The sequence below is a fragment of the Chelmon rostratus genome, chromosome 15, assembly GCF_017976325.1.
Source record: "Chelmon rostratus isolate fCheRos1 chromosome 15, fCheRos1.pri, whole genome shotgun sequence".
Classification (NCBI taxonomy): Eukaryota; Metazoa; Chordata; class Actinopteri; order Chaetodontiformes; family Chaetodontidae; genus Chelmon; species Chelmon rostratus.
In genome coordinates this window covers 22,646,167-22,671,722 of record NC_055672.1, presented here as the reverse complement: position 1 = coordinate 22,671,722, position 25,556 = coordinate 22,646,167, and the positions used below count along the sequence as shown (strand labels likewise).

The window sequence follows — 25,556 nt, the reverse complement described above, 5'->3', positions numbered from 1 at the left end:
TTGTGTCCAGACCGTCACAGAATGCCTAACCACTGGGTTCATAGAGTAACTGGATATAGTTTTTTGGGGTTACGAACTTGGAGCTAAGCAAAGCATGTAAAGAGGCAGGTCCATGTGACAAGTTCTCGAACTGTAACCATTTTGGGCCACTATCATATGATGGGTTAAGCCAATATAACATAGCGCAGATTTGATTTCTGGCATCATAATTACTTTGTCTTTTTCATTTAAACTGGTATTAGGGTGAAATTGTCACATTTGGTAGTGGGCTAGCAGACAAAGTGCAAGCTATAAATGAAATTTTGTTTTTTAGTTGGCAAACTATGCATTTTCATGATTTGGTGTCCTTAATTATTCTCCTTCTTAAAAAAGGGGAAAAGGGTAGTTTCAGTCGGTGGCTGGAAAAGCTTCATGTTAATGATGTTTAGCTACAAGCAATGTAGGAAAAATATTTAACCATTGTTAAATATCATCTAAAAACTATAATTTGATATATTTTAACTATTCAGTCAATAGCGAATTATTGAAAAAACATATATTATTTGTAATGAAACAAACTCAGGCCACTAACTTGGTTTCATATCTGGAAAAAAGGTGAAACAAAAAATAGAAGAAAATAGGGTCATTGCTGTTGTGACCACGTGACCGCCCAGCAGCGCTGTCATGTGATGAGCAGAAGGCACGAGCGTGCATAAAGCAGCCGCGCGCCCCTCACGCTCCAGAGGCCGCAGTCTGTCAGGATGAGCAGCGGAGTGTCGGAAGTTATCGTGTTATTTCTCGGCTTGTTTTTGAATCTCTGCTCTTCTCAGACGTATGTCCTCAACGATAAAGAGGGTCTGGGCAGAGTTTTTGACGGAATTGGAGGTCTGAGCGGCGGAGGGGTGAGTTCAGTCGGTTTTGAACTACTTCCTGGTACGATGATGTCGACAGGAGGACTAGTAGTCAGCTGTCTAAATACATCTTTTTGACCATGTAACGTTATTTCTTCTGGTTCCTTTAGGCGACGTCTCGTTTACTGGTCAATTATGCTGAGCCGTACCGCAGCCAGATATTAGACTACCTTTTTAAGGTATGATATGGTGCGTGTGATTCATACAGTCCGGTCTAAAGTACTTGTGAAGTCACTGTTGTGCCTGTTTTGCTGTCTTCAGCCAAACTTTGGAGCGTCTTTGCACATACTAAAGGTGGAGATTGGGGGAGATGCTCAAACTACTGGTGAGTCATGCTTAGAAACACTGCAACTCTTTTGTTTTGACTTTATTAATATTTCATGCTCAATATAAGTTCCAAGAGCTAAGGTGAACCGGGGGGACCGTTGGACCAACAGTCAAAAACCCATGTTTAATGTAGAGTAACGATGTCCTGATTGTTGACTAGTCTGGGTCATACATGGTCATGAAGCAGAATCATTTTCTTTCCGACACCTCCTACTTATGGACAGAAAGACATGAGACCAGATGCTGTGACTGTTAATGTGACTGTTTTTGATATTCTGGTTGACAGAGTAGAGAAAGTGTATTGCATCAGGGCCCTGGATAAATCCTGGATCAACCCTGAATAAACCTTGAAATCAGTTCCTGTTATGCTATGTCATGGTTGTGACATTACATTGGACCTTTATCTTTTTTTCTAGATGGAACAGAACCATCACACATGCACTACGAGAATGATGAGAACTACTTCCGAGGCTACGAGTGGTGGCTGATGAAAGAAGCCAAGAAGAGGAACCCCAATATCACACTCATGGGTAAGACGGTAGAATAAATCAGCTGCTAGAATAAAAGCCAAAAGGAAATAAAGATCACATGAGAATGTAAAGAAACTGAGATCAGTCAATGGTAAAAACATGGCTCCTCTGTAACTGGATATCAAGAACCATGGATGTTTTTTTTTTTTTTTTTTGAAAGCCCGTACACACTAGTTATATAAGGCTTCAACACATCTGGTATGTATGTATTAGTCTTACAACTTTAGCAATCTCAAGAACTAGAGTGTTTATTCATCTACAGTAAACAGGGCTGATGGGAAATGTGGTCTTTCAAGGCGTTCATACTAATAATAGCACTGCATTGCTTGATATTCACAGTATTGATGGTACACGTCATCAGCCTTGCATGTGTGTGTTGGTGTGTGCCTTCATGTAGGCTTACCCTGGGCATTTCCTGGTTGGGTGGGGCATGGTAAGAACTGGCCCTATGACTTCCCGGACATCACTGCAACGTATGTGGTGAGCTGGATCCTTGGTGCCAAGCAGTACCATGACCTGGACATTCAGTATGTTGGGGTGTGTATTCATTTACTTTGACTCTTATTCCTGTTCAAGCTTCATGCTCCACATTGCAGAACTGCCCTTTTATATCAGATCAGCTCAAACCTTCAACAGTGCACATACTGTATATACAAATATATGCAAAAAATAAATATGCTGATTGGGTTGCGATATGAGTTGCATGACATGAGTAGAATTTAGATATTTAAATGCAGTCAGAACTACATGCAGCAACACTTCATTTCGGAACGCTTTCTAAACATGTTGATTTGTTTATCTCATTTATTATAATGCTGTATGTTGTTCAGGTACAACTTAGATACTATTCCAAATTTAAATGTATAATGGAATGGTTAAAAAAAACCTCGACATTCATTTATGCAAATTCAAATCTAATAGTAAGGAAAAGCAGCTACTTAACTTTTGTCAGGAATTGTAACCAAGGTGCTGTACCCCTAGCCTTGGGACAATCACCAATAGAACAGCACCTCAGACAAAACACAAAATAAAGGAATTATTTTGGTCTGGTCCAGTAGTCATAAAAAAAAATCTGTTCTATGTGTTTTTGTAAACACTTTTTCTTGACCTCGATGGAAAACTTCATGCATCTAGTGGGTGCGCCCAGATGTCATTCGCTAACTTTGATGAGTGCAGTGCAAATATGATACCATTACAAACTGGAATTAGTTCTACTACCTTAGTGATGATAGTTTAGGTGAATGTGTGGGCTGTTACACAAAGCAACTCTAACAAAGTTTAGTTGCATGAAAAAGTTGAGAATGTAATGCTGCATTGAGGGATTTGTTTTATTAGGACATTACAAGTGAACCTGGACAAATTTGCTGTGTAACTAAAATTCACTTTCATCTGTTTAGATTTGGAATGAGCGAAACTTTGACAGCAAGTACATCAAGGTAATCTTATAACCTCTTATCTTTCAATGTCCTATTGTTTGACTGTCAAATGTGGATTGTGAGTAGGTTTAGCCTAAACTGTGGATTAAAGGAGAGAAACAGCCACCAACATTGAGTTGTGTCCCACATGGGAGAAGCGGTTTGACTCTTGGTGGAGATGACTTTAAGTTCTAGCTGGTTTCCTCTGAGAGCATATCTTTGTTGCCAAGGTGCTCCGGAACATGCTGGATAAAGTTGGTCTAGTTGGCGTTGGCATCATTGCAGCAGATGGCAATTGGAGCATCGCTAAATCTATGATCGTTGACACGTACCTTAACGATTCAGTTGAAGTGATTGGGTAAGTACAGTCGGCTTGAAGTCACGCTCAGCTGGCACGATGTTAAAACACTTTGACACTCGCATTGTCGCTGCAATGGATGGGTTTCACCATTGCTGTGAGTTCACTGAAGATTTTTATTCCTGACAACTGATTGACCAAACATGTGATGCAGAGATGGTGAACTGTCCACTGCATTTGGGTGTGTCTTTGCTTAAAACACTTTGAGTTGGGCTTGTCTTCTTCATGTGGTGATATATTGTTTTCTATACATCTCACTGCTCTCCTCTATCAAAGCTGAATGTTTGTGGCTGTTTTTCACACTTCAATCATGGACTAACTTGTTTAGCTGCATGTTTATCCGTGCTCCTAAATAGTACGCCCATGTGCATGACATTTTTGCCACTAAAATTAGGTCATTTGAAGTACTAAACTGTACAGTACATTGCTGCCATCATGTCAAAACAAAACACAGTGTTGCATAATTTTCCTCCGTGGTTTTAAAGAATCAGAATTTGCATATAAACGGTGGATCACATTCGTATGTGTAATGTCAGAGGTGTTTCTCATAGTGACAAACCCACAGACAATAATCACCAGAGCTGGGCTGAAAAAGCATTTTTCTGATAACTTTTTTTTTCACGTGAATTATCCAGTATTCATGCCGAAAGTCACAACATCCGTCGTTGCATCGCTGCTGTTTGTCATTACATGGGTGCATGCTACATTTGGGCTTCGTGTTACATGCAGGCTGTGGTTACGCACTATGCACATAGATATTTTCATTCAAAAAGTAATATAGGTGATAGCTGGCTAAATAAGCGGTCTCGAGTGATGTAAATTATGCTAAGAATAGTTACAATATGAGCACACGCCACAGTTAACGGGTGTCGTCATAAATCAGCCTCGTTATCTATAGCTGTCAGCTCTCAGGTCTTTATGGGCAACTGATGATGGCTACACAACTACAACTACATATGACTGAATGAATAAATAAATAGTTAGAGGTTTGCTTACATGTTAGCCATATCAACTTAATAAGATGATAATGTGGCCCAAAAATCTTTTAACGCAGCTTTGAAGTCAGTTTTCTTCCTTAAGTCATTTTGTAGGAGTTTTACATGGTTGCAGCAAAGACTGTAAACCAAGACAAAGTCAAAATTGTCTCAGATGTGAATTTGTGTCTTCCTCTGCTCTCTGTCTTCCTGTGTGGCTGTGACTGGCTGTACCAGCTGCTGAGGTACACTCTGGACAAGAGTGGTCTGGAGAGTGTCAGGATTATAGCCAGCGACAACTTGTGGGAGCCCATTGCCCTGTCGCTGCTGCTAGACCCCGAGCTCAGCACAGCTGTAGACGTGATAGGGTAGGATTCCCCTCTGTGCATGACGTTTGCGTGCAGGCCCCCTGTCGCCAGTTGCCATAACATCAGCTTGTTGTAAGAATCTGTCTGTAACTTGATGCTTGTGCCTAAAAAGCAAGGTGATACTGCAAGTGCTGAATCTGTGGTCATCTTTAAAAGGGTTGAGTACGTAATCTATACCTGCATGATATATGTACAGTACTAACAATTCTAATAAGCCTGTAATTACAGTGTTTCTGTTTTGTGTGTATGCATCGACATTTTCTTGCGTTCTCACAGGTGTTTGTGTTAAGCTAATAGAGAAGCACAAATCATATGTTCTGTGGCTGATTCTGATAAATGTTCTGTCTGATCTCTGTAGTGTAAGGCAGACTGAATGTCGTCTATGTGTGCAGCAATATATGAAAAGACGAGTATGTATGCAGTATTATTATTAGTATATAGTATGCAGGTACGCGTGCAACAAATATCAATGATGGCGCAACAGTTCTGTCACTACTCCGCTTTTGTGCACCACTTTCTTATATGCGTGTTTCTTGTTAACACACAGAGTACACATCGCTGTGCACAGCACACACACTGTGCAAAATCAGCTGATCTCAACTGATGCAGATTCGATCGCTCCTTGATCAAAGTGATATTTGTCCAGGCATCTGATCAGCACCGCAGCTGGATGGTCAGCGCCTCGACTGATTTAAAAACCCAGCACAGCTGATACTCGCCAGAATAACTGACTAAAATTATATGCACTCCTGTTACTAAGTCCAATTCAGTCTGTTAATTTTGATAACAGTTTCTGACGAATGTTAATAGGCGTGTTAGTAAGCCTAAAAACTTAAATGACAAGCTTGAAATGTACCCATCCCATTTTCCCCTTTATTGTTCTTTCTCTGTACTGTTGACACAAGCGCTCAGGCACGAGACACTGGACTCAAATGCATGACTCAAATCAGGCAAGGTTGGAAAAAAGGCTCAAGGCCGGTTTAATGAAAACATAAAGTCTCTCAATACAAAAAGGCAGAACAAAAGGCGCAAGACTCAAAATCCAAACAAAAGACACTGAGGTTAAATATCCTCAATCACTAGAAAGGTCACAAAAAGCTCTCAAGGTAAATTTAGGCACAACAAGGAAGAAACGCTGGACTGACATGAAAACACCAAGGTCACAAGACAATCTGGCACAGGACAAGGGGAGACGCGGACTATATATACATGAGGTAACAAGGAACAGGTGGAGACAATCAGGGCGGGGTAGACAATCAGACAGGCGGGAAGCACACCAGGAAGCCAGGGTTCTGAAACGAGAGGAGAGTCAGGGTTTCACAATAAAACAGGAAGTGAGACAAAACTTGATGCCAGTGAAACAAACGGCTTAACAGAACGACGAGACATGACAACTGTGGGGGACCATCCTCACTAAGAAGAAATCTGAGGCTGCTGTTCTGAGAATGAGCCGTCAACCCTTTTTCTGAATAAATCAATAAAAATCCATTTGTGGAAAGCTGTGATGAAGGCAGTTTTTTCTCTAATCATATTCAACAATATAGCATATTTGACCAACTTTGAACTGATTTTTCTAATTTTTATACACTAAAGGTGAGGCTATATAACTCACCTCTAAAAAGTGGCCCAGCCCCTCCTATAGTTTTCTTTATGTGGCCCTCAGTGAAGTTTGGACACCCCTGATTTAGGGGAATCTACTTGCAGAAATAGAATATAATATTCATCATCACCTGAAAAGAAGAATCATAGTGTTTTCATTACCTTAGAATGAGCTCTTTATATCTGATTTGTGTTGGTGATGTGCGTGTGTGAGCGAGCGAGCGCAGATCTTGCATGAGCAAAATCTTGACACCAAAACGTTAATAGACCTCTGTAACTTAATTATTGTATTGACCTTGAACTTGTGCGCTGCATGATGTTCAGGGCCCACTACCCAGGCACCACCACAGTGACGGAGGCCCTGAAGACGCAGAAGAAGCTGTGGTCGTCAGAGGACTACAGCACTTTCAACGATGAGGTGGGAGGAGGCTGCTGGGCTCGCATCCTCAACCAGAACTACGTCAATGGGCTCATGACTGCGTGAGTAAATATTCAAGCAGCACTGTGTGGAAAACTAATGAGCATTTCTGACTAAATGTGTTAACGAGATACTTAACTACAATCTTTATACGAAAGAAGTAGAGACACTGTGAAAAATGTTAATTTAAAAGCTGAAAAAAAAATGGATTGATTTGCAAATCCTCTTCAACTTATCCTCAACTGAATATAGTATAAAGACAAGACATTTACTCATAAACTTTATTATGTTTTGTAAATATGCGCTCACTTAGTGTTTGGGAATGGACAACAGTAATTGTTGAAGTTTTGAAAGTGAAACTCTTTCCCATTCTTGCTTGATATGCAATTTCAGTTGCTCAAGAGTCCGGGTACTTTGTGTTTCATATTGCGCGTAACATTATTCACTGCAGGCAGGCCAGTCTAGTACCTGCGCTCTTTCACGAAAGAGAAGTTCAAACTTCATAAACTAACCCTAACCTTAACTTCAACAAAATTAGCTTGTTGTAAGACACTAGAGAAAATATTCCATGTTTAAGGAGTAATAATCATCAAAAAGCTCTAGAATCAGAAACTGTAGTGAGGTTAGGAGTGACTCTAACGAACAAGAAAGGCCTGGCTTAAGCCCCTGTGTGCAGCTGTCTGGTTGATGACTGACTCTTCTTCCAGCACCATCTCCTGGAACTTGGTGGCCAGCTACTATGAGGATCTCCCATTCGGCAGAGACGGGCTCATGACAGCTGAGGAGCCATGGAGTGGCAACTATGTGGTGGAGTCCCCTATCTGGATCACAGGTCTGCACTACATCCCGCAGAAATATAGAGGCCCATGCAAATGTGTTATTCTGTTGCTTTTAATAGCACAGCAGTATGTCAAACAGGACCTTGCACATTCTAAGTCGCCACTGAAGACGGATCTCTGTCTCCAAAAATGTTTAGAAAATGCGACTAAATGGTTCTGAGGGCGAACTGAGCACAAGCTGTACAAAATGCTTTTGTGTACAAGAGCAATTGCACTAAGACACATCATCAGGGCAAAAAAAATGTGTGCTTAGCACACTGGTTCTTTGGCCAGGACTGTGGCTCTGACCAGGGTTTGGAGACCTCTGGCTCTACGATCATTTAGTCTGGCTCATAAGAGCTAAGGCAGAAAAGGCATACGGTTCTTTCTGTCAGAATACAAGAAAATTCTAAGTCTTCCTGTATTTTCTGTGTTGGACACATGTGCTGTCACAGTGAAGAAATTTCCCCTGCAGTGATTTAGGGTGGCTCAACAGTGTGGTATTCATCTTCATACGACATTTCATCATACAACAAATAATTATCTCTCCTCCTGCCTCCTGGGTCTGCACTGCCATAAAGTGTTTGCCATCCCCTTATACAAGGTGTAGTAGCCGTTTGTCCGTAATGTCCAAACAAATGTTCAATTTCAACAAAAAACGTGGTTTATTTAACCACACAGCGAGCAAACAAAGACATTCCACAGTGCTTCTCCCGCTCCGGTAAAAAAACATTTGCCCACCCAGGTGCATGCTGGTCCCTTACCGTAGCCCTACTTATATCATCTGGTGCCCCCCTAACGTGCACAAATGACACAAAACCACAAATGACAAACAAGAAAACACCTATACTAAACAAATAAACAGAATACTAACAGAAATCTAATCATAATGAAATCAAATAAATAAATGAGCTGCTACTGTTACCGCCCTCGCTGACAGTTTTCCATTGTCACTGCGGGGACATTTCTGTCCAGTTTCCATCAAAAAAAAAGTTAATCCACTCGGTCTTGACATGCTCCTCCTTGATATAACAATGGCAGACAGCGAGGTGGGCAGGACAGTTTCCTAGGCAGAGGACAGTCACAGAGCTGGAGGCGGTGCTGTGTTACATAGCTACATAGACGAATAATGGGAGAAAATACTGGACTGAAGTGTTTCAGGCAGTTCAGGAGTGTTTTCTGTAGTGGAGATCAGCTCCCATTGGTTTGATTTGTAACTAAGCAAAAAGCTGTATAACACACTAGAGGAAAGGCAAAAACCCCAAAAGCATAATATGGCATCTTTAACTCTTCATGAGGAATCGTTTAATAAATAAATGGTACCATTTTCCACCTTATTGTTTTCCTTCCAGCCCATACCACACAGTTCACCCAGCCAGGATGGACTTACCTGCAGACTGTTGGACATCTGACACAAGGTGGAAGTTACGTAGCCCTGACTGACGGGAAAGGAAACCTCACTGTCGTCATAGAAACCATGGCAAGTTAGGCTTTCCTATTGTGATTTTTACTTCTCGCTTCTAATGTTTCCATCTTCATGTTGTGTAATTTGACGAAATCAAAAATGATCTTATCAAGTTCTTAAGGCTATAAAGTTTCAGTTCCTGCTTGCTTTTGATGCCTAAACCACCAGAATGACAGCAGAGCACTCACTACAATTACACAGAAACAATAAAACTGCTCCTCAGATGTATGAACGTTTTTTCTACATTTCCTTTGCAGACTCACGATCACTCGGTGTGCATAAGACCTCCACTCCCTGCCTTCAATGTGACATCCCAGAATGCAACTTTCCAGCTGAAGGGATCCTTTGTAAGTTCCTCAGAGGTATTCACCATGCTGTTGAAGGTTAGCGAGTGATGCTTCTCTTTTTACAAAGGTTATTTATTTTTCTTAGGCCTCCATCAAGGAACTACAAGTATGGCGGTCGCAGTTCAACTTCAAAACAAAAAAAGCCTCCTTCTTTGAGAAACTGTCCTCACTGAAGGTAAAAAACGATTCATGAGGAAAAATTCTTCCCACACAAAATGTTGGCAGCATATAAGTTCAAAATATATTTTTATTTATTTATATGCATGTTTATGATGATGATTTCAGCTTTCAGATGGATCCTTCACCTTAACTCTAGCTGAAGATGAGATTTACACATTAACTACAATTACAACAGGACGGAAAGGCAGTTACCCAGACCCACCCCCCTCTGCTCGCTTCCCTAAAGTCTACAAGGACGACTTTAATGTTCGTAAGTACAACGTACAAAGAGCCCGAATAATTTTTATTTGCTCAATGAATTCTTGAACAATCATGCAATTCTGGTACCCCAGACAAGGCAGTTATAGAGTTTGACAAATGGGCACTGAACAGGACCGAGCTCCAACCTAACTTATATTACACATGGCCAGCCCAAACAAACCCAGATCATGAAATACAATAATAGAACAAAGGAAGAATAAATTCAGCTTAATTTAGAAAAGGATTTGTTTGTGGAAAGTCACTTTAGAGTCAGTAAATGTTAAGAGAGGGCCATAGTGGAAACCATAAGACGACACTGTTTATCAAGAAGAATCATTTTGACTCTGAACTATGAGCTTTCTCAAAATTCCAGCAGTTTTATGTATTTCTTGTTTTTCTGTGCGTACTCTGACCTGATATCTTCAAAACACTGAAGGAAATGGATTTAACATCTTCTTCATCTCTGTGTCCGACCTCCTGTAGGAAACCCTCTCTTCTCGGAGGCTCCAGGCTTCGCTGACCAGACGGGGGTGTTTGAGTACTACATCAACCTGACTGACCCTGGACCTCACGTCTTCACCTTTCGGCAGGTTCTGACACAGAGACCTGTCACGTGGGCAACTGATGCAGACCAGACCATCAGTGTCATAGGAGATTATCAGTGGTGAGATGATGGTGATGGTGTTCATTTTCAGCACTCTGATTGGGCCAACGTAACAGCACACTGTTATGTTGTTTTGTTGCAGGCAGGACCTGACGGTCACATGTGATGTCTTCATGGAGAGCGTTCAGACAGGTGGTGTTTTCATAGCAGCCAGGGTGGATAAAGGAGGCCAATCAATCCGCAGCGCTAAAGGAGTCTTCTTCTGGGTGTTTGCAGATGGCTCATACAAAGTTACCAATGATCTTGGTCAGTAAGATCACCCTCTGCTTCATTACACCAGCATCTCTAGTATCTGTCTCAGTGGAACTTGCATTTTATAAAAAAAACAAAAAAAAACAAACAGACTTTACAGTTGCTTTTCTTTCATTTTTAAATTTTATTTCATTCGTTAACAAAAAACAAAACATATGAACACAATATACACAATTTTACAATGAAAGGGAGCCACTTAATATTTACTTTACAATGTAAAACATGATCAAAATGAGGTAGCTACCTCCATGAGATCATGCAGAGGTCTTACCTGTTTGAACCATGTTTTTATATTTCAATTTAAGCTGCTCCCAAGTGCGCTTCTCCCCCGCGGGATTGCACCTAAATGAAATAAATTAATAGGCAACCATTTAAGCAGTTTTGCCCTGTAATATTATTGTGATTTCAAAGGACTACATTTATACTCACGCATTGACCCGAGCAGCAATGTTCTCCCACGCCGTCTCCCTCTCCTTCGCAGCTGCAGCGGTGTTGGACTTCCGTCTAAAAACGTGTTCATATTAGCTGTATGAGCGCATTAAAATGTCTAATTCCACTGAAGTAGGCAGCCTTTCCGCTTCCCCGTTGCCATGGTGACTCCTCAAATCAGGGTTCCATTGATGCTGTCTTTTTATAGTTGCGGTGCACGCGCTTAACTCGAGGTGAACCTACTCTGAGTTCATCAAACTAACTCAAATCTGCTGTTGTGGAATCGAAAACTCAGAGTTTCCTATCTCAGAGTAGATCAACTCAGAGTTCAGGGTTACACTCAGAGTTTGTTGAACCTGCTTTGTGAAACGGACCCCAGGTGTTGGATTCACTGACAGTGATTGTTGTTACTTTCGGACTCATTTGTTGACAACAAGAAAACTATAGAATATCATTAGAATTACCCTTTAATAGCATGGAGAATGACTGCAAGTAAATGTTTGTCTAGGGTCAGCTCTCTCATTGAAGTGCCTGACAGTCACTGTTGGAGTGATAGCAGAGCTTCAGTCATTTTTCATTGTTGGTTTCTTTTCATGGAATTTATTTAAAATAAAAAAGTACAGAATATCCTGTGACTTCTCCCTATTAAAGACCGACTGACTCAGGTACAAGTTTGGATAGGTGTCATTGCTGTGCCTCTAATCAATGTGATGACTGTTTTGTTCTCTTCTTCTGTCAACAGCTGGACAGACAGTACTAGCAGAGGGACAGTCTGGCACCCGAGCATATGGTTGGCACACCTTATCACTCACTGTGACGGTAAGTGGAGACTGACGATTCGGACTGTTTGGAGAGTTTTTTTTGGCAGCTTGACCTGCATGCTGATGAGGACTTTGACATTAGACTAGCTTTAGATTAGATTAGAATTCCAAATTGCAGCATTTTTCTCTTCATCACGTCATCAATCGAATGGTCGAGCAAAAGACGTTTGAATAAGTCAACTTGGGCTCAGAGAAATTCAGATGGCCATTGTTCAGTATTTTCTTACATTTTCTTAACTAAGCACTGACTTGAGAAAACAATTAGGAAATGAACAGGTTAATTGAAATAATTGTTAGTTTAAAATAGTTTTATATAGGTGGTTAATATAGTTTATATCAGGAGCTAATAGCTTTGATTGATTGAACTTCCATTTTGTATATGCCAGGTTACACTGTAAGTCCCACTGATAAAGAAACGTGAACATTAGCAAGACTGGTTTTTGTGCGAAGTCTTGCTTCATCCTCAGACCCAGACTGACTGAATTGAAAAGAAGCGATTTAAAAGTTTTGCTGGTTGCTCAGTTCTGTAGGAGTTGAACTGACCAGAAGTGGCTCGTTGTTAATGTTGGTTACAATGGTGTCACATGGAAACTGAACCTCATTCACGCCGTTACTGACTGTTAGGATGAGCAAGCAGATAGTGTTTACAGAGCCTATAAAGAGTCTCACTGAATCTAATAAAGTTAATATGTGTATGCATTTCCTGCAACTGGTCACCGTGATCCCTCTCTCCTGTAGGGCCAGTATGCATCAGGGATGCTGAATGGATACCTATTGTGGAAGAACGCTGTGGTGCTGACGCCAAAGAATGGCTGGGCTGCCATAGGAACACGCTCATTTGAACTGGCTCAGTTTGATAACTTTGCAGTGGTGGCAGAATAATGACTTAACTGTGAAATAATAATTAACAATCTGCTGTGAATGTTATGATTCATTATTGACTTGATCAGTGCAATGATGTAACACATTAGTGTGCTAAATATAGCTTTAATGTTTTTTTCTCTTTATGAAGATTTCAGTGGTGTTAGAGAAGGATTGAGGGAAGAGGATATATAATGTAACAATGCACTGCACCCCTGAAATGATTTTTCACTGGGTTTTCCATGGAATAAATTTTTTTAAAGAAGTTTTATGTTTTTTAAGAAGCTGCTGTATCATAATTAAAATTGTGTGTAAGGGCTGAAATGAAAAATGTACCAAAAATAAATTGGTTGTTTTTTCATCTGTTTGAGTCCTTTCCTGTTAAAGACTTTTGAAATCCACCCATAGTGTTTTACATCAAACATCCCTGCAGTACAGTAATTACAGTTGTTTCTACACCGTTGAAGGAAGGTATCCACCTGATGACCCCCAGAGACGTGCTAGGAATCACTGCTCTTTGGCATGTATAGAGGCAGATTAGGGGTCCAAAGTTCTTCACTGAGAATGAATCCTCTTTTTGAGCACAAGTATCTTGTGTTTAAATTAACTACTGTAGGTAACCATGATCTAAGCACTGTTATGAAAAGGTAATTACATGTTTGTAAAAACAGCCTTTGTCACAGCCCAGCCCTAATCTGTCCTGCAATCTAACATGCAGGGTTGGTCCTGCATACTCCGGCCCACTTTTCCCCTGTGGCCCTGCCCTCTGGTGACAATGGTCTGAACCTTCACCACACCACCTGCGACCAATCACCTACCACAGCCCGGCTACAGCTGCTTCCACTCTAAGACAAGGACTATGGTCAGTGCTAGATTGTTGTTTGCCATTCTGAAATGTACTCTGCTCCTGTTGCTCATGCTCAAGCCTTGCTTTGCCTGTTTTTGCCTTGTTGTCACCCTTCTTGCCACGTGAGTTTTGTCTTTGTTATTTGAAGCTTTTTGGAGCTGTTTTTTGAGTTTTTGCCACGTGAGCCTTTTTCTGTTTTTGGTCAATTTTGGGACATTTCTGCCTCTTTTCTTTGCTTGTGTTTTGGTCTTTTTTGGAACTTTCTGCCATGTGAGCCTTGCCTATGTTTTATGTTTTTTGTGAAGATTTGCTTGATCATTTATTGCCTGCCTGTATTCGGACTCTGCCTGCCATTGACTCTGATTCTCTGCCTCATCCCTGTCGACGCCTTTGCCTGAATAAACTACATTTTTGATTGACTTTTTGTCTTTGGTCTGCTCCTGGGTCCCCTAGCCTTGTTCAGCCATTCCACCCTGACAGCCTTAAAGCTGCATGTAACAAAATCTCCAACATCGTTGGAGACCGGCAATGGTCTGCAGCTCGGGGCTTGGGGACCACTTCTATATATGATGCTGTAGGTGAAAAGTGTCATTTCTGCAGTCACATAAGAAATAAAAGAGGTCAAGACTACTGCTGTCAGACAAATGACTTTATGAAATTAGATGATGAGCAGTGTCCAGGCATGTTTGCAATATTTTTAAAATGTTTCATATTTTTGAGTTCCTCATGACTTTCCATAATTTCATTTGGTCCTTGGAACACTGCTGCAGGTAGTGGACCAATTGATTTCTGTCCTTAATACTGCCTATGAATTATAAGCATTTGTAAACCCACAAGTAGGTTATTGTGCCTATTAGGAGAAAAAATAAAGATGTGTGGACTGTGGACCAGGTCATGAAACATTAGTGACTAGTGATGAGCTTGTCATGGGTTTATTGGTTGTCAGAGAAGAGATTTGATCACATTGGTTTTTATGAACCTGCTCACACATTACATTAATCCTCAACAAAGCAAAGGTAGTCCTTTGTCCACTCACTGTGCTGCTTGGATATTATGTGATCAGATGCCAAACATTCACTGTGGATCCACCTGAATCCAATAAAGGATTAGAGTGTAAGCATCTGAATGAAATGAAATCAAATGTTCAAATCAAGTTTTTTTTTCCAATTTCATAAATGGGGGGGAAAGGGGGAATGCTTATTATATTTGCTCATCTATATTTATTTTGAGTTTGTTTGAGTTTTGAGTTTTTGAGTTTGTCTGTGATATCCGCGACCGGCAACTTCCGCACCGCGTCCGCGAGGACCCCAGACGACCGTCTCTATGGCAACGGGACACCAACAGCGCTTGCTAACAGCAGGCAAATATGGCGGAGCCTAGGAGAGAGAAACTCAAACAGTCACCTAAAAGAGTTTTTGTCAACAACATAGACTCATACGCTTCTAAATGTATTGCCAAGGTAAATATATTTCAAAGTGGAATGTCAGAATTGAGCTGGTCGAGCTGGTAGCTAGCGTTATGCGATTGTTAATACGGTTTGTAGCCATAGCAGAGAGTAGGGAATTCAGCTAAGGTAGTACACACCGGTGACAAGGTCGAGGGCAACTTTGACATCAACAGAATATATTCATCTTTGCAGTTTTTGTCTGAATGTGTGGTCGGAACACCTGTTGATCCTGAAGGAGAAATGGCAACAGCAGAAGAGGAGGACGTAGTTGCTTTGAACCGCAGTGGGGTAGGAGCTTTACACGTTGTTGGCACAGCTTCGGAAAAAAATGACGAGGACAGACCGTATGTGCTGGAGGAGTATTCAGTAAGTGGTCTCCTGAATCATTCAAAGCTCTTTATAGCCCCATGTAAACTAGTTTCTATTTAGGGGTAAATTTAAATGAAGGACTTCTGACATTTCTTCATTGTTTGTATGCAAGCACCTGAACAGGGATGAGCTACTTTCAAAGCTGATGGACTGTGATGTTGTTATCTACAACATTACCCAGCATGCTGATCAGGTAGAAGAGGCCCTCTGGGCTGTTTCAGGTAAGCAGCTCTCAGTCTCTGTTGGATGGCTGATGGGTTGACAGGCTGTTTGTTGTCCATTAAGTTTTATGACTGTTCACACTTCGTTGGTTTGTTCTATTGAGGGTCTACAAATCCATCTACAGTTAGTAACATAGGTTTGGCCATTTTAATATTCAATCAGAAATTAATATTAACCATCATGTAATGATTCATTAAGGTACTTAACTAAAGAGAAGGCATGTGATGGAAAATTCCTTCACAGTATGTTCATTAAAGTTAGTAATGACCTTTTACAGCTAAAATAATCTTAAAACAAAGGGCTGACCCTGTGAAGTGTGCATAGATGAATGTGGTTATTTTAACTTAAGCAGTGTGTGTTACAGACAGACAGATCATCTGCAGCCAACACATAAATAAAACCTGAATGTGATTTAACTGGTAGAAAATAATTAGATCTAACAATACCGTCATTGATTAATCAGGTATCTTGTTTATCTTTGTAGCTCTCCACAAAGAAATGGGCCATTTTTGCGAACCAAAGATGTTCATCCTCATCTCCACTGTGATGACCTGGGCATGCAGCAAGCCATTCGATCCTGTAAGTGGGCACGTACAGAACCTTTGGCGAGCTGAGCATGTTATTTTTTCGTGCAACATGGATCCCTTCTGTTGCTGATTGCGTTTTATAAAATAGATCACAGGGCTGGAATCTGTTCATGCACTTATTTAACGTTATTCCAGTTTAGTGAAATTTGGTCCAGTCATAACATGTAGTAGGCCGTTTATAATGTATCAAAAAACTGTCTAGAATAGAATATCATAGAATATTTTTCTTTCAATTTCCCTTTTTTTATGACCAACAACCAAAAATACCCAGAGCTCACATAGTAATATCCTTTTTCCAATCATGTGTTCACAAAGTGGTGAATCTTGCTCCATCCTTGCTCGTGAGCGACTGAGCACTTTAAGGATGCTCCTTTCATACCCAATCATGATACTATCAGATGTTACCAATGAACCTGTTTACCTGTGGAATGATCCAAGTTATTCACTGGAATCATTCTTGTCAGTATGGTGATAACTTCCATTTCACCAGATTTCAGTGTCACGGACAAACAGGAGAAATTCCAGTCACATATTATATGAGCATGCATCTATTTTCCCATGTTTTTGTGTCTAAGTGACTAATGGAGACAACATTTTTTGGAACTGTTCCAATATTTAGCAACAGTGTTGCATTCAGCAGCTACGAAGCAGCTTACAATGTAATCCCTCTGGGTATTTGCGCACTGTTAATGTAGGACTACTAATGTACTGTTTTGCCACTGACAGGCTCAGATTGTTATTCTAAGTGTCTTATAACATTATTAAAAGGATCCCTACTGAAATAGACCTTTTTATTAAAGAGTAAAATCCTTTTGTTTAACTAGAAACAGTCGCCTCATTGCTCTCACCAAAGCCACAAGACTCAATTTACAGAAACAGTCATTTTATCATCAGAAAATACATTTCATTCAAGCAACACAGAAGCAAAATAAAACTCACCAAAGCCTTTTTGGTTCACTCTTTCACTTTTCAACAGTCGCCACCAACGCTGGATGTGTTGACATAAAGTCTTAATTCACTGAATCAGGGGTGAGAGAGGGCAGCGAAGAAAACAGTGTGTTGAGATGGAATATCTTCACATCGAACTCAGGAATTATTTTCACTGGACATTTCAATATGTCAGACTTCAACAGATTTTCTTCTGGTTTTGTGACTATCCAGTGAATGCAATGCATCCTGTGCAGCTGTGCTGCTTCTTTTTTCCTCATAATCGAATATTATTGAATGTCTGCCTTTAAAAAAAAAAAAAAAATGATTATATATTCAAATTTTGAATATTCTATCGACATCCCTACAGCAAGTATTATATGAGTCTGGAAAGACATGGATGTTAAACTGCAGCTTTACTAGTTAGAGTTATACAACTGCAAGGCGGTTATTCTAGTTGTTTATTTATTCAGTTTATTTCTCAGAGACAGTGCATATTAATAAGCATTACTAGAAATATGCCAGAATCAGCCAAGAGGCTAGTTTTCATGTTTAGTCCATGACCTGGTGTGAAGTTGACAACAATCATTTATCAAACAATGTCTCAATCACCAATTCTGATTTAGGTTTAAGTTGGATGCTTAGTTAGCATTCCTGTTCTGTGTCATGTAACAGGAGGATCCGGACCTGCCTTTCACTGATGAGATGTTCTGGAGAAGAAGAGCACATCCCAACTTCAAAAAACACATTGACCTGGAGAAGAGGGTGGTCAAATTGGGCAAAACTGTCAGTTTCAAATTCCTGAGTTATTATATTTTGTGTAGGAGACACATGCTATTGATACTGATCACCCTGTCACATGGTTGTTGCTTTTAGAACAGGACATTGTTCTCAACGTACGTGGTGGCGTCAGGACTTCAATATGGGATGGGAGAGCAGGTCCTCCACTTCTTTTTCAAGGTGGGATGTGAACACTACTGTTGATATTTGCTTTGGCTATCAGCCACTATGCAGACATGATCCTCCATTTATCTCTGAAACTTAAAGTCAGAATTAGAGATTCAGTTGGTTCTTAGTAACTGAAATTCAGCTGGTGACCAGAGCTTGGCCAGGTCCAAATTATACTTATTTACACTAATTTGGCCAAGTAGAGTGTTAAGTTTGCACCTGATTTTGATTTAGCTTTAGTCTTTTGATAAAAATATGTAATTGTAGTTACATGGTAGGCGCTTGATTTTTTTTTTTTTTCAAGAAAAATGAAAGGCATTTTAATCTAGTTTTCGTCAGTGAAATATTAGCCTCATTTGCATCATACATTTTTAAGGCTCAAGTCCTTTATGGGCAGATCCATTTTCAGTTTGTTATTATTGTTATTAGTAATATTATTTTGTTTTCAAGAGAGGAAAGTCAGGTGCATTATTAAAATCATGATGATTGATGCTGTGGAAGACTGAATATCTGCAGCATCATTACTCACATGTTCAAGTGAAAATTTTGACCTAGCACCAGTTAATAGGACATAGGAAGGTCACCATTATTACTATTACTATGAATGTCAAAACCAGACATCATGGTAGTCTGCATAGTAGTTGTCAAAACATCTGGCTCTAGTCAAAGTTTCAGATCAACCATCATCACCATCCGTAGGCTCATGAAACATGGTGCAAAAAGTGAAATGACTTCACGTGTAACTCATTGAAATGATCTGTATTATTAGACATCATGGCTGGGACAAGAACATGAAATACCTGTCTTTGGAGACGGCAAAAACATCATTCCCATGATTCACGTCAATGACCTGGCAAGGTTGGGAACACACACACGTAAACACATACTAACAATACATGTTTTTCCTCAACAGCGCTCTTGAACAACTAGTGATATGAGGATATAGATTGCACATAGCCCTGCTTTGCAAAAGGCTTCGAGGAATGCGATTTATGTTGACTTCAACTGGTGCCATACAAATTAGATGTTAGGTAAATGTCTATATGCTATAAACGATATGTCTTTATGTCAAAGTGTGATTCAGAATGTGATTGAACATCAGCCCAAGCCATATTACCTCCTAGCTGTGGACTTCTCCAACAACACCATGGAGGACATTGTGAAGGTGTGTAACTGATCAAGAAATCCTTTGTCAGAAATCAGAGGCATGTCCTGATGAGCGGATTGAAAATGTTTGCAGCCTGTTAAAGCCTGCTTGTAAAATCAACCTTTGATTGTTAGAGTTACTGACCAATTCAGACCTTTGTTTTTCACAAAACCATGGATCAGGTTTTATTATATTTGTGACACAGTGATAGAGTATACTCATGTATATTTCTATAAATGCTTGATGTTTTTCATACAGACAGATAATAATTTGATATGTGAGTTGTTTCTCCACCAGACAGTTGCTTCTGCGCTTGGACCAGGGAAGATCCAGAAAAAGCCTTTTGAGGAAGCCTTCCTCATACAGGACTTGAGTGTACGTTGACTCACTGCTGACTGCAATGCTCTGGGGAGCTTGTATTTATGTCATGGCTAACATTGAATCATTCACAATCATAGTTCATTATTGCAAATAAACCAGGAATGAAAGCTGAATTGTTCCCTGCTCAAAACTTTACAAAGCCAAAGAAAAAGTGCAACATTTGTAGAAATACCCTTATTTAGTTTCTTTCTGAGAGCAAGATGAGAAGATGGATATCAGTCTCATGCCTGCATGTTAATTATAGTCTGGAATTGGGACATGGTTTGCTTACCTTAGCATGAAGACTTGAAGCGGGGGGGACACAGCTAACCTGGTTCTGTTCAAAGGTCACAAATACACCCACCAACAACTGTAAACCTAATAATTACAAATGATATCTGTTTTTTAAAAAACAAAAGAAATGTAACAATGGCAATTATTAGTCCTGGAACTATTTCTTCAGGAAGAACAGCTGGGTGCAGTGACTGTGCAGCTTCCTGCAGTCCAACCCAATAATCTGAATTTGTCATTTTTATACATCTGTTTGTATGCAGATTCAACAAAAGACATCTGTTTTATTAATGAGTGTGCTAATTAGTGAACATGTGAACATTTTCCATTGACAGGTCATGGAAATTGACTCCATGCAGGTCAATCTTCGCATGGAGGGTGTCCATCTCGAGGAACTCTTCTCTATCAACTGGTTGTGTAAGTCTGGTCTGGTGGAGAATATAGAACTGGTGGTAGAGGAATACCGGCAGAACAGGGGACTGTGGGTAGGTACTGAAGCAGAAAGTAGAAACTTGTTCTTGTTCCAAGAATGTACTAGTGCAAGAAAATGAACTGTTTAAATCATGAAATATATTAAAATTTCATCAACATAGTGTTGCTATTTTCTCTTATGTCTAAAAGATGTAGATGAGCATTAAATTGTACTAGATAATCCATGTAGGAGTGTTCTCTCCAGCCCATCCGTCTGTGTGTGCTGGGTCCTCCTGCGGTGGGGAAGAGCACAGTGTCCAAACAGATCTGTGAACACTACAAACTCCATCACATCACGCTGAAAGAGACCATCTCTGAAACCATCTCACAACTGGTCAGCTTCTGCAAAGGCACACAAACACACAGACACTATATGAAAAAGTAGACATACATTCCTTGTACATATCCTTACAATTGCATTCTGATCCCTGTAGGAAGATGCTGTGAAGAACGCTGATCCAGATGCAGATAGTGAGGACTCTGCAGCAGAAGCCCAGGAGCTGCTGAACAGCCTGAAGGACAGTATGGAGCAGAACATAGGTACAAACTGTGATAGCCAGGGTTTACACCCCCAGAAACTCGCACTGTGCTTGCTCTAGCTTCCTGTTTTGTTCCACAATGGAACTCCAACAAAACACATCATCACATCAGCAAGTTGCCAAAAGTTTCCATGTGTAAGACGGTAAAGCTACACTTGGGTCTCTTATCCATTCAAGTCATCTGGGAGCAACCACCTCTCTGAGCTACTGTTAGTGCCGGCAAATATTGGTCCATGGAGAGATACCACCGTCCTTGACACTGGTTCATCTTTGGTAAATGTGAATGTGTGGGTAAGAGTGAGAGGTTTAGAGATTTACTGAAGCCTTGGCCAAGAGCACCAATCCGCTTTGCAGATGGAGAAGGAAGACAGCTGTTAGAATGGAGTGGAATGAACCTCATCTTTCATTCCCAAAAAGTGACATTACATTATGTCATCTAGCCTGCAAGCAGTCTCACTCCTTTGATATTGACTTTCGCTTTTTTTAACCTGTCTTCTACAAGTCCCCGGACTTTATGGAAGTACTAAATAATTGGAATGTCCCTTTAAGATTATTGGTCACAATATAATGTCAGCTTTTCTGTCCACTAGGTCTTTTGGATGACCAGCTGTTGGTAAAGGTGGTGAAAGATAAGCTCATGTCCAACCCATGCAGAAACCAGGGCTTTGTCCTGGACGGCTTTCCCAAAACATATGAACAAGCTAAAGAGCTCTTCTATGGTGAGACACTGACACATCGCACACTGCACGAGTGTTAGGATCACATACATACATGGACACTATGCATGCCTCCCATCTGTATGTTTTGTTTCTTTTTAGCTGAAGAACATCAGTCAGAAGATGGAACATCCCTGATTTCTTTAAACAGCAAGATGATTATGCCAGGTCATTTCAGTCTTGTTATTTTCCATGGTTGCCCCACAGCAGTGAGATCTAAGCATGCTTTTAGACCTTATAGCAGTTAGAACTACAAAATACAACTATTTCCACGTTTTCAATAACTGCAAAAATATCCATAAAGACGTCAATACAAATGCCCAAGCCTTTCAGCGTTCAGTGTTGTAGTGTCTGTAATGGTTTCCTCTGTGTCACAGAGTTTGTGTTGTGCCTGGATGCGTCAGATGTCTTCCTGAAGGATCGGGTGATGAACCTGCCTGAGAGGCTTGTGCGGGAGCACAACTACGAGCCCGAGCACTTCCTTCAACGACTGGCAATATACAGAGAGAATAACCTGGAAGACGATGCTGTTGTCAGCTACTTTGATGAGTTGGACATCACCCCTCTGTACCTGGGTAGTCCGTGTAGCATGACTACTTCCTGTGAACCCTTTTGAATATCACTGTGAGAATGATATTCGGAAGGGTTCATTGGTCGAGCTGTATGCTCAGTGTTCAACACAGATTGTGCTTTTTATTATTCATGTCATTTTTGGATGCCTTAAATGCTGATGAGGCAAAAATATAAAATGTATTTAAGTCAGCCAAAAACGTCAGTCTGCCGTATATTGAGTCCATCACTGACAGCTGATATTTCATCATCAAACCTTATTGTGTTCATACATCCTCTCATCCTGTTAGAAGTCACCAGTAGCAATGAACCGGACTGCCTGCTGCTGATGCAGAAGATCTTTGACACGGTGGGCCAGCCGAGGAACTACGGCCCCAGCAGCCAGGAGGTGGAGGAAGAGGAGATGAGGAAGGCTGAGGAGAGGATGAGGAGAGAGGCCCAGGAGAACGCTGAGGAGGAGAGAAGGGAGGCAGAGGAGGCCCGACAGAGGGCTGCACGCTGGGAGGAGTGGGTAGGTACTGGGAGGAAAGCTGAGGTTTGGATGTTGGGGTGTTGTTTGGAGAAAGATATGCTCTGCCTCCACTTCAGCTGATTAGCAAACACATCTGCTCTGATCACATCATTAGAGGTAAGACGGTGCGCCAATAATGTCCTGGTATGTCTACAGAGTAAATCGACAAAGAAGTGTGAGCTGGATGTAACATTTCATATCACACATAGCTGCACTACAGCTAGGGAGGATCAGCGTGAAATGACATCAGCACAAGCTGTTTTACTGCAGCTTAGCATTGTGTTGTGCCATTATGTCCCATATAAATCCCCCTATACACCACAGACCTCTGTTCCATCATGAGACAGACCCATGCTGACCAGTGGGACAAAACAGCACTTATCCTGCTGAATACATTAAGTAGGACAGCTGCCATTTGGCTCCATCTCAGTCGGGTGCAGGATGTCAAGGGGCTAAAAGTATCCAGGCTCAATCCCAGTTCTCAATGACTGATGGACATACATACCAATAGGGGTTGGAATGAGAAGAAACAGAGATGTTGGTTTCTGCATACTGTAGTATTTTGACTCATTCACAATTCTTAAACTGACTTGGAGGTTATGATGTTCCAAGTTCTTCAAAAATGTACATTAATACTGCCCTCAGACCCCTCCTTTAGAGTCCCACTGTGACAAAGTTAAAGAATAATAATGGTTAACTACAACATGGCTGTTTAATTTTGTAGTTTTGACCATCATTTCTCATCGGTTACGATAATGTTGTAATTATCAAAGTAGAAGGAGGCAAGAAACAAAGCTGAACTGTGAAATTCATATCTGAATTGCCTGTTTTAATTATCTATCTTAATTTACAGACCAACTTCCTGCTTGAACTTTGACCTTCTGCACTTAGTGTAGAATGTCTGTAGTTTTCCTGCATAATGAGGGATTGCTGTTGACATTTCAGGTGCATTCACTAAGAATAAATTAGTTTGGATAATCTGGATACACTGTTGTCCCATTCACAACACGCCACTATGTTGGCAGATCTTAGCCATTACTTTGGTGAGTACGATGTTATATTGTAAATAGAAATGATTGCCAAAACTAGAAACCCATAGGAGTATGCATGTACATTTGAATCAAAGAGAGCAGGTGCTGACCGACAAAGTGAGTAAAACATGAAGTAAACAAGCAGCTCACAGACCACAGGGCTCCACTGTCTACTGTTTACTGCAGCCAGGTGATGTTTCAAGTCAAACATAACCTGGGTGCAATGAATTGATGAAAAGCGGTCATGCTTGAAATGCCACCAATAGAGTGGACACTGGAGCCCTGCAATGTGCACACTTTTTAGTGAACTTCCCACACCCACGCTGGATCCTTTTATATATGTTTCTATATTATGAAGTGTGATGTATTCTGTGTGTGTCAGACTAAGCGTTTGGAGGAGGTGAGGCAGCAGGAGGAGGAGCTACTCGAGGCCCAGTCAGGCCCTATGAGGAGCTACCTGATGGAGCACGTCATGCCCACACTGACCCAGGGTCTGATCCAATGCTCCACAGCCCAACCGCAGGACCCCGTGGACTTCTTGGTATGACATTCTTTGCTTTTGACTTTTTTTGACTAGATTGTGATCATGATTATTTCTTTTGGCTTGTGTCATTACAGGCGGAGTACTTGTTAAAGAACAGCCCCTTGAACTACTGAACAAAGAGGTCATTTTTGTGATTGCACACACGACGCAAATACAGAAAAAACTGAAATAAAAAACTAAATCCTCCTTATTTTCCTGAGCTCTTTCGTACATTAGAGACCGATGTCAATTACATGCAGCATTTCTATTAGTAGAAAACCTCCTGGAGTCTTTTAGACTAGTATTAGTAGTCACAGTATTTCAGCCAGCACATGCCAAATGTCCCTTGGTTCATGCTGGGATTTTGATTAGGTCTGATTTGTAAGCGGCCCATTCTTCCGCCCCTGTTGTGTTTACACACAGCTTTGTTTGGGCTCTTGTGTGCCGGCCATTACTTAAAAGCACCCTAAAAAAGCGGATGAAAGTGCATATGAAACCAAACGCTAATTAGGAAGTTAATTTGCGTAATGAACTTGGTAAACTCCAAAGTAGACATTCTCGGGTCATAATTGCTTTGATTTGGCTTCCGTTATCCAGGAAGGATAAATGTTACAAATGGTAGCTAATTTGTGTCTCTCTCATGTTGCCACTCGCAACTCCAAAGTGTACATAATTGGTTGCGACGGAACACCAAATTATTTCATTGTACATACTTAATTACCACATGGGGAAATTAGTTGAGTTTATTTGGGAAACATTGTGACGCAAGCTGCTGCAAGACAATTTGAGTGCACCATCTGTGAGCACCAGGTACAAACACAACATGGAGACTCTGCTGAAAGTGAAACACACCGATTTTGACGGCAAATGTGGTGATACAATAATTCAAATTTTTATTTCCCATCTTGATGAACAGTCCGAAGATTTTGCAATGGCTATTTATTGCAAAAGAATGAAGTGAGCAGAGTACAGCAGACAGAGTTGGGACGCTGTGTAAAACATAAATAAAACAGAATGTGATAATTGGCTAATCCTTTTTTAACATATACTCTGTAAAGTAGTAGTAATAATAGAATGTGTTTGTATAGCACCTT

The 25,556-nt window shown here is 40.7% G+C and overlaps 2 protein-coding genes across 4 annotated transcripts; both read left to right on the top strand.

Annotated features, from left to right (window-relative positions):
* The first annotated feature begins 683 nt into the window (after positions 1–683).
* Positions 684–14,222, top strand: galcb (galactosylceramidase b). 2 transcript variants are annotated; one of them, XM_041954401.1, is made up of 17 exons: positions 684–881; positions 1,001–1,069; positions 1,152–1,215; positions 1,634–1,747; positions 2,145–2,284; positions 3,145–3,183; positions 4,732–4,862; positions 6,786–6,941; positions 7,587–7,711; positions 9,050–9,177; positions 9,420–9,509; positions 9,595–9,684; positions 9,795–9,939; positions 10,413–10,593; positions 10,676–10,839; positions 12,017–12,093; positions 12,834–14,222. In XM_041954401.1, the coding sequence occupies exons 1-17, from the start codon at positions 741–743 to the stop codon at positions 12,975–12,977; spliced, it is 1,998 nt and encodes a 665-aa protein (XP_041810335.1). In that variant the 5' UTR covers positions 684–740; the 3' UTR covers positions 12,978–14,222. The 2 variants fall into 2 exon arrangements, with proteins under 2 accessions (XP_041810335.1, XP_041810336.1); XM_041954402.1 differs by lacking the exon at positions 4,732–4,862 and adding an exon at positions 3,393–3,520.
* A 947-nt stretch (positions 14,223–15,169) lies between these two features.
* ak7b (adenylate kinase 7b) lies at positions 15,170–24,670 on the top strand. Of its 2 annotated transcripts, none has more exons than XM_041953827.1 (18): positions 15,170–15,262; positions 15,443–15,616; positions 15,732–15,840; positions 16,326–16,420; positions 18,031–18,141; positions 18,232–18,315; positions 19,073–19,161; positions 19,378–19,468; positions 19,748–19,825; positions 20,437–20,586; positions 20,778–20,906; positions 21,007–21,112; positions 21,702–21,830; positions 21,930–21,995; positions 22,205–22,402; positions 22,691–22,908; positions 24,322–24,480; positions 24,558–24,670. In XM_041953827.1, the coding sequence occupies exons 1-18, from the start codon at positions 15,170–15,172 to the stop codon at positions 24,594–24,596; spliced, it is 2,118 nt and encodes a 705-aa protein (XP_041809761.1). In that variant the 3' UTR covers positions 24,597–24,670. The 2 variants fall into 2 exon arrangements, with proteins under 2 accessions (XP_041809761.1, XP_041809760.1); XM_041953826.1 differs by having other exon boundaries at positions 22,688–22,908.
* The last annotated feature ends 886 nt before the right edge of the window (positions 24,671–25,556 follow it).